This window comes from Populus nigra, chromosome 4 (assembly GCF_951802175.1).
Source record: "Populus nigra chromosome 4, ddPopNigr1.1, whole genome shotgun sequence".
In the NCBI taxonomy this organism is placed as follows: Eukaryota; Viridiplantae; Streptophyta; class Magnoliopsida; order Malpighiales; family Salicaceae; genus Populus; species Populus nigra.
The window spans coordinates 22,279,841-22,288,502 of record NC_084855.1 but is presented as its reverse complement, the minus strand read 5'-3'; the positions used below and the strand labels follow the sequence as shown (position 1 = coordinate 22,288,502).

General features: G+C 37.3%; 1 protein-coding gene across 1 annotated transcript; it reads left to right on the top strand.

The window, feature by feature from the left end:
* Nucleotides 1-1,002: 1,002 nt before the first annotated feature.
* On the top strand, nucleotides 1,003-8,127 carry LOC133690865 (clathrin interactor EPSIN 2-like). Its single transcript, XM_062111129.1, has 14 exons — nucleotides 1,003-1,232; nucleotides 1,465-1,579; nucleotides 1,700-1,751; nucleotides 2,157-2,236; nucleotides 2,322-2,400; nucleotides 2,650-2,733; nucleotides 2,829-2,974; nucleotides 3,237-3,575; nucleotides 4,061-4,102; nucleotides 4,199-4,294; nucleotides 4,385-4,536; nucleotides 5,310-5,533; nucleotides 6,220-7,117; nucleotides 7,233-8,127. The coding sequence occupies exons 2-14, from the start codon at nucleotides 1,545-1,547 to the stop codon at nucleotides 7,673-7,675; spliced, it is 2,670 nt and encodes an 889-aa protein (XP_061967113.1). The 5' UTR covers nucleotides 1,003-1,232; nucleotides 1,465-1,544; the 3' UTR covers nucleotides 7,676-8,127.
* Nucleotides 8,128-8,662: the final 535 nt, after the last annotated feature.

Below are 8,662 nucleotides of genomic sequence, written 5' to 3'. Positions count from 1 at the left end.
TTTTTTCATGGATGACAGCTTGTAAACTTTAGCAGGGAGAGAGATTATCCTCATTCAGGGATTATTGGAGATTTATATATTTATTAATTTTAATACTTGTAAGATTAATTAAGATATGTATAAATTAATTTAAATATATATATATATATATATGCTGATTTTATGGTCCTTGCTACTATATAGAAAACTATTTATTTTTTTATGTACCAAAAATAAATGATCACTAGATCTACTGCCCTCCTAATAATTTAGGCACCGTTTGTGAACGCGGTGCAAACTGCATTTTAAAAAAATTTAATTTTTTTTGTTAAAAATAAATTTTTTATATATGTTTTGTATTGTTTTGATGTGTTGATCTCAAAAATAATTTAAAAAAATAAAAAAAATATTATTTCGATGTATTTTAGCATGGAAAACATTTAAAAAAACAACCGCAACCACACTAAAACCCTAATAATCTATGTAAATCAACTTTCTAGCTCTTCAATGTTATTGTTGGGTAAAAAAAACTCAAAAAGTAACTTTTGTTAAAAAAACAAGTATTTCAATAATAATAACCATAATTATCATTATTAAATGTGGCTCATTAAATTACTTGGTAATCTAGAATATGCTAGAGTCAAGTTTATTTTTAAATTATTTATAAAATTGATCCGATCTAATTTAAGTAACCCATCAATTATATTTTATTTATCAAAAACAAAATTATTTTAATTTTTTAAATTATTATTTAAAATAATATCATTTTATTAAAAATCAATATACTCGAATTAACTCACTGATTTGTGGGTTAATATGTACAATCCACATAATAATCCTATAGCATAGTGGTTTTATATTAGAATAAAACAGCAGTAATTAATTTACAAAATAATAACAACAACAACAACAACAAAAAAAATCATAATCGTGGATATTTAATTAATTAATTAATCAATCACCTTAATTTCCTCCTAGTAAGCTGCGCTGTCTTTTTTTCGTTCGATTCCTCTCTCCCAATTTATAGCTTTGAGACAGACAGAAGAAAATTAAAAAAAAAAAAAACACCAAAACCATCAACTCCATTACAGGAGCTTTGGCCTTTGTCTCTCTCTCTCTCTCTCTCTGAATTTCCGAAGAGCATAACAGAGCTGATCAGATCTCATCTCTCCAAGCCTTGATTCCATTTCTCTCCACCGGATCGGACCCAATTCAATCCAATCGGATCTCATCTTCTCTTCTTTTTAAATCCCGTAAGCATCCCCTTTATGCCTCTATTAGATTTTTCATTATTATCATTCTGCTTCCTTTTTCAAATAATTCTTCGGATCTTATTTTTACTATCCACATTAAATGTTTTTGTTCGATTTGATAATTTATAAGTTATTATCTGATGATTTTTTTTTTTTACAAAATAAAATTGTTTCTATTTAAATTCAATTTTCCTTCCGAAAACCTAATCTGTAATTTTTGTTGTTTTGACAGTTTCTTCTTCGTCGATTCGATTTCGGACGGCTGGTAAAGAGTGAAATCGACAGTACTGCCCTTCAACTCGTCCTCCGACAATGAAGAAGGCCTTTGATCAAACTGTCAGGGACATGTAAGTCTGCTTCGTAGCTATCTTTGATTGTATCCACTTGGTTCGGCTCATTTCATGTGCTTTCTACGCCATTTACTTACGTTGTATTCTGTTTTTTTTTTTAATTTTGTTTTTTTACAGCAAGAGAGAGGTTAATAAGAAAGTGCTCAAAGTTCCTTCGATAGAACAGAAGGTAAAATCTTCTCTTGCTCTTTTGAAAATGTGAAAGCTTTAAGTGGGGTCGAGCCGATTCATTTTGATGTTATTATGTGATGTTGTAGTTCGAACTTGTATGTCGATCGTAATTATAATGATTTAAAGCTTATTTGTGTGCAAATTGGTTTTTAGATTGCGTTCAAAAGCAATGGCATTTGATGTTATTATGTGAATGCTAACTTAAGTGGCATCGTGACAATTCATTTTGATGTTATTATGTGTTGTAGTTCGAACTTGTATGTCGATGATAATTATAATGATTTAAAGCTTATTTGTGTGCAAATTGGTTTTTAGATTGCGTTCAAAAGCAATGGCATTTGATTTTAGGAGTTAGTGGAAGAGATTTTATGGAATAAAATTTGTCCATTTTTTTTTGTTTCAGGTTCTTGATGCTACCAGTAATGAGCCTTGGGGTCCGCATGGAACACTTCTTGCAGATATTGCACAGGCATCTAGAAATTAGTGAGCTTGATTGATTTTTCTTGTGGATGCTTTCCGGTGCTTGTTTTCGTATAGAGAGGAATTCATTTTTAAACATCTCGTGCAGTCATGAATATCAGATGATCCTGGCAGTTTTATGGAAACGGCTTAATGATACCGGCAGGAATTGGCGGCATGTCTACAAGGTCTGCTTTGTCTTTGATGGATTTGGTTGATGAATGGTGTATGCTTATGCTTCTTCAAAATGTAGATAAGATAATGGGTGTATTATTGATTTTTGTGACCTGTCATTAGTTGGATGTGTGCTCTTTAGTTTCTTTATGAATATGTACATTACTAAATGACGTGTATCATGTATTGTGAGCACGTGCAATATTTATTTCAAGAAATGGTACTGTAACAAGAGACTGAAAACTAAGTGTGTTGGGTTTCAGGCGTTGACTGTTTTGGAATATCTGGTTGCTCATGGATCAGAGCGTGTCATAGATGAGATAAGGGAACATTCATATCAAATATCGGTAATTTTCTGTTCCTTAATTCTTCTGGCAATGAGATGTGTGTTTCATGCTTCTTTGATCACCTGTAATAATATTTTTCTTCTACTATGTTGCAGACATTGTCAAATTTCCAATATATTGATTCCAGCGGAAAGGACCAGGGTAATAATGTCAGGAAGAAATCCCAGAGTCTTGTGGCCCTGGTGAATGATAAAGAAAGGATAATTGAAGTTAGACAGAAGGCTGTTGCTAACAGGGACAAGTAAGTTTTCTCTTGAACCCAGTTGACAGTTATTTGAATACTTTATTTTGATGCATTTTGAATATGCTATTTTTTTTTTAACTTCATGATTTATGTTATGGTGGCATCAGAAAATGCTTGATTTTTAAGGATATCTAGTTTGCAAAACAATTTCTATTTCAGAACACAAACATGTGATTGAATAGAAAGATAACCCTTTTCCGGAAGGATTCCCTGATAATTGTTGACATTTACCATTGTATTTTAACTCTTTGTTTGGTAGGTTTCGCACATCTCCTGGTGGAATGTATAGACCTGGCTCTTATTCAAGTACAGGGGGGTATGATGACGATGGTCGCTATAAGGATGAGGATCGAAATGGATATGGTTATGGCAAAGAAAGAGAATACAACTATAGGGATGATGACCGGTATGGTAAATACGGGGATTCGTATGGTCGTGATGCTGATCGTTACGGTGAAGAACGGTATGGCAGAGATGGATATAGGGATGATGACTATCAGGGAAGAAGTCGAAGCATTGATGGTTATGGGTCAAGAAGCAGGAGCTCCGACAGAGATAGAGATCGGGCTTTTGATGACGATGGTCAATCCTCATCTCGGTAACTGTTCTGAATTCTTTATAGGGTTCTTTTTTACTTTTGATCAATCATAACAGACCTTCCGCAGGACAATCCTTGTCTGGGTGCAATGGTCAATTGTAACTTACCTTTTGTAGTTAGGAAAGAACCATACTGATCTTGGGGTTATGTCTGATTTTTAATCTTTTCATCTTGAATTATTTCATAAGTTAATTTGGCTATTAAATTAAACATGGAGAAAGCAAGTTTATGATAATCAAATGGAGGGTGCTGGTGTTGGGAAAGTCTATATAAGAAATAAATTTGGATAAAAAGTATCCTTTAAAAAAAGAGCAAAATGAAATGGCCCCAGCTTGATGCGTGAGAAAGAAGATCCATTGAATTGTACCATGTTAAAGATGTCTGAAAAGTGAACATGCTTCTCTCTGAACTTCTGTTTTCCCTTATATGTCTTTATTATATGTAGACCTGAAAATCATGTTTGAGCTTTTTGTCATTTTCTGCAGCGGCAGTGGTGCTAGAGCTGATGATCGGGCTCAGGATGGAAGGTAAATTTCATTTCATGTTTTCTTAATTGCTGCTTTAGTTGTATAAAGGTCGATCAACGATGTAAAACTGAAATGATAATGTCTCACCACTGCCAGGCGGCTTGAGCGAAAACCTTCCGAGCAAAATATTGGTGGTCCTCCCAGCTATGAAGAAACTATAAGTGAATCCCGAAGCCCTGCTCACAGTGAAAGGTATTGATTTTGTACAACTGATATTTAGTATGATTCTGCTCTTTATCACTTCGACTTTTCTGGTTAATTTTGATCAATTCTTGATGAAAGGAATGGGGAAACTTTAGCAGCACCTGCTCCTGGAGCTTCTCCACCTCCAAGCAATCCTGGACAAGCAAACACTTTTGATGTGAGGTCTCCATCTCCTGCAGACCGGGAAATTGAGGTGGCTGATGAATTTGATCCACGTGGTCCTGTTTCAGGTACACTAATTCGTGTATTTCTGCTTGTTTGCTAATGTCAATGTTCTTGTGTTGTACTGTATTGCACAGTCCTTCGCTTGCATCTGAAATCTTGCTGCATATGTTGAGACGGAGTTGCCTAATAAGGGGGGTGCTGGCTGGGGTGTTAATCCATGTTGGACTTAAGTTTGTAAGGTGGTCTTTGAACTAAGCAAAGTGACTATCAAAATGAGTGTGATACTTGTTTATTTGCTGATGTTAAGAGTTGCATTGCAAGTGAGATGAAAAAAATAAGTGCCCAGGCTATTCTCTGAAGTGTCTGTCTGTCTATTTGTGGGGGTGCATATGTTCTTAATGGTGAGGTGTTTGTGTCCACATGTTCAGTGTCTGCATGAACTTGAGTTCTAAGTAGAACCAAAATTATCACTGGAGCTCAGTTCCCTTAAATGCTTTGGTTCTATGAAAAAATGGCATGTTAGACCGATCATGACATGGCCACTTTCCTGTGTGGCACTCATGTGGACAACTGCAGAATTCAGCTTCGTTTACTAAAATATCTAAGCAATTATTGCATTGCAATGCATGATGATCCGTAAAAAAATGCCTATGAGGATCCCTTCATGTGATGTTCCACCATGGTTGGTGATAGGGTGGAATTTGATGTATTTGTGGGGAAAAATATGAAATTTTATGAGGCATGTAGATTGGCCTTTTTGGTACCGCTGCAGCTTTTGCAATAAACATCAACATCCATCATTATTGGAAATTGATGCTTTTCATTTTTCTCATGACAGCTTCCCCCACAGCAACATCTGTTCCAACTGCCTCTGCTTTCCCTACCACCTCAAACAATGCTGAAATGGATTTACTCGGCTCTTTATCAGATGTTTTTGCTCCAAATCCATTGGCCATTGTGCCAGTCACTTCTGCAACATCATCCTCTGAAGCTGATGCCCAGGCAAACTTTTCTGGATCCACTTTTGCTGCAACACAATCAGCCTCTAATGTTATGAACCAGGTGAGCATAACTTTGTGTTTGAGGATTGGAGTCTCTAAATTTTTTTCTTGTAAACCAAAAATTCCATATTTCTTGAGTTGATCATTTATACAAGTTTTATAAATCTGTTGTGGTTAAGGAGCACCAGACAACACAACCAAACACCCCTCAATTCCATTATGCATTCTGAATATTGCTTATTACAATTATTTTTAAAGAAAATTCTTATGGGAATTATTACTAAAGAGAGGATTGCTGCTAAAGTTTGCACATTTATTTGCCGCTACATGGACTCATGTGCTGTTGTCAAGTTCCATTGTTTGGAATGTCACGCAATTCCCATAGCTGTATAAAATTGTCAGGCAGTGGTAAACTAAGTTGAAGGGTTTAGTAATCAAAAAAAGGTGTGTTTTGGAGCATAGCCCAACAAAAAAAAACATCATATTCATTTGAAATTTGGAATATATCTCTTAGGGATGTGGAGACTAGATCTAGATGCTTGAATAGGTTGAATATTGGCTTTGGTCACAAACCTCCTGCTTTTTAATTGTCTCATAATATGAGGGATGAAGATTGCATTTTCTGCAAACCACCATCCTTCCCTCACCTAATATGTGGTTTTTATCTCTTAATTATAATCTTTAGTATCAAGATTTAGGTGATGGAGCATAGCAATTGTGATATAAAATGACATTTCCTTGATGCAGGCTTTCGAAGATCCATTTGGTGATAATCCTTTTAAAGCTACTCCTACAGACAATTTCTCAGCCCAACAGCCAACTGCTTCGGCTGCCCCTTTCCAGCCTACCATGAATCAAAATGCTGAAATGCCCCATGCAGCTGCACCACCAAATGGTGATGCGTTCTCTGACATGACTTATTCAGCACCCAATGTTCAACCTCCTTCAACAAACTCACACTTTTTTCCTCAAGAAATGTCAAGTTCTCATCCAGAAACTGATATTCTGGCAGACATTCTCCCATCATCCGGTCCTTCTGCTGCAGCCTCACAGGCAGGTTTTTCATTTCCTTCTGGCCAACCTCCACAGTCAGGGGCTAGCATGTACGGGAACTTCAATCCACCAGCAGGGAATATGGTACTGCCAGCAGTTCCACACTTGGCTCCTCAGACCCAACAATTAAGCAGTGCAAACTTCCTTCCACAGGGAGGATTCCCAGCTACTAACCCTTCCAACATGGCTCTACAACCTCCAGCTGGACCAGTGGCACATTTTAACAATGGAAACTTTCCACAACAAGGTTCTGCAGCCCCAGTTGTCTCTCAATTTTCTCACCATACACTGACTGGATCAACCCCACAATTTAACAGTGGAAACTTTCACCCACAACGTGGCTCTACAGTCCCAGTTTCTTCACAATTTACTTACCAAACTCCAACTGCTTCATCTCCTCAGCAGAAAGATGTCCTGGGTAATTTGTTTTCTCAAGGATCGAACTCTTCCATGTCATCTCAGACAGCTCTTCCATCTTCAACAGGGTCGCTTGCTATAGTTCCTCTACCATCCAAAGACAAATTTGAGACCAAGTCAACAGTGTGGGCAGATACTCTGAGTAGAGGGCTGGTCAATTTGAATATTTCTGGACGTGAGTATATTCAATACTTTAAAGTTATCCAAATTTGTTAAATGGTCTTTTGGTTGTGAAATCATAATTTATTTGTACACTTGGTTTTTACCTTCTCTTTTTTTATCATATGCAGCTAAAACCAATCCATTGGCTGACATTGGAGTTGATTTTGATGCCCTTAATCGCAAGGAAAAGAGAATGGAAAAACAGCCCATGACTCCAGTTACATCTACTGTCACCATGGGCAAAGCTATGGGGTCTGGTACTGGGATGGGCCGAGCTGGTGCAGGTGTTCTCAGCCCACCTCCAAACCCTATGATTGGTTCTGGTATGGGAATGGGTGTGGGTGCGGGTGTGAATATGGGCATTGGTATGGGTGGTCGTCCTGGTTCAGGCATTGGCATGGGAGGTTATGGAGGAGTGCACCAGCCCATGGGTGTGGGGGTGGGGATGATGAACATGGGAATGATGCCAGGTGGCCAGATGCCTCCTGGATCAGCCATGCCTGGTGGCTATAACCCCATGATGGGCTCTGGTGGTTACACTCCCCAACAACATTATGGCGGATATCGATGAGATGGATCAACCATACTGAAGGGCAACGAATACCTGTTGATTTTTGGAGGTAAAAGGGGATGGCATTGCTAAACCCAAGTGCTACCATTGCCATGCTTGTTCTTTCCCGTCCCCACGGGGTCTCTTAAAGATGTATTTGTCTTGAAGATGTATTTTTGTTTGATAGTCATAATATTCCGATACAAATCTTGATGTGATTGTGTATTCATCATCCTTATATCTCGCCATTGGTTGCATTATCATTCATTTTGAGCCAGAATATATTGATTAGTTGCGTCGCTGACTCGGCTGTTGTGAATTTGTAATACGGTGAAGATAACCTTTCTCAGGCTGTCTTCACCCCCTTCTCCTCTCACGGAGCATATATATATTTTTTTGTAACTCATCAGGGATTTGATACTATGCTTGGTTACCGAATGATCAATAAATCTCAGAATTCATTTTTTTTCTCATTTTTTTTGTAATGATTGTGGTGTGAATGTCTAAATTATTGATGCAGGGGGAAGACAGGTGGAGTAAGGATAGTGTCATCGTCTGGTGATTTGAATCTGTTGAGAAATCATCTTGTGAACTCGTATCAATAAAAACAGTCGTAGCATACGCCATGCTGGATGCAATTATCTCATGTAATAAACCTTTGACTAGTGCAAGTGAATTGCTGTGTATCAGGCAAGCTAGTTCGAATAACAGGTGCATGCTCAGCACGACTTGGAGGCTTTACAAGATATGCAGAAACACAACTAGGCTGAGAGAGGATCAGCTTATAGGCTTGATGGCCTGTGGGCTTAGAGATGTCATAACATGGGTAGCTGGAGATAATTTTCGGCAGGTACTGGTTTTTTTTTTCAACTGTCTAGATTTGATTAGATCTGTCTGGGAGAGTTTTCCATGTAATTTTTGTAATAAATAAAGGTCAAAGTTGTGTAGCATAGGAGAAGATACAAAGGCATGATCTCGAAAGTTAAATACAATCAATGATGTGAGGAA

Coding starts and splice junctions, on each gene's coding strand:
- LOC133690865 (XM_062111129.1), top strand. CDS start 1,545: ATGAAGAAGGCCTTTGATCAAACTGTCAGGGACAT. Junction 1,752..2,156: donor TTCCTTCGATAGAACAGAAG/GTAAAATCTTCT, acceptor TTTTTGTTTCAG/GTTCTTGATGCTACCAGTAA. Junction 7,118..7,232: donor CAATTTGAATATTTCTGGAC/GTGAGTATATTC, acceptor TATCATATGCAG/CTAAAACCAATCCATTGGCT.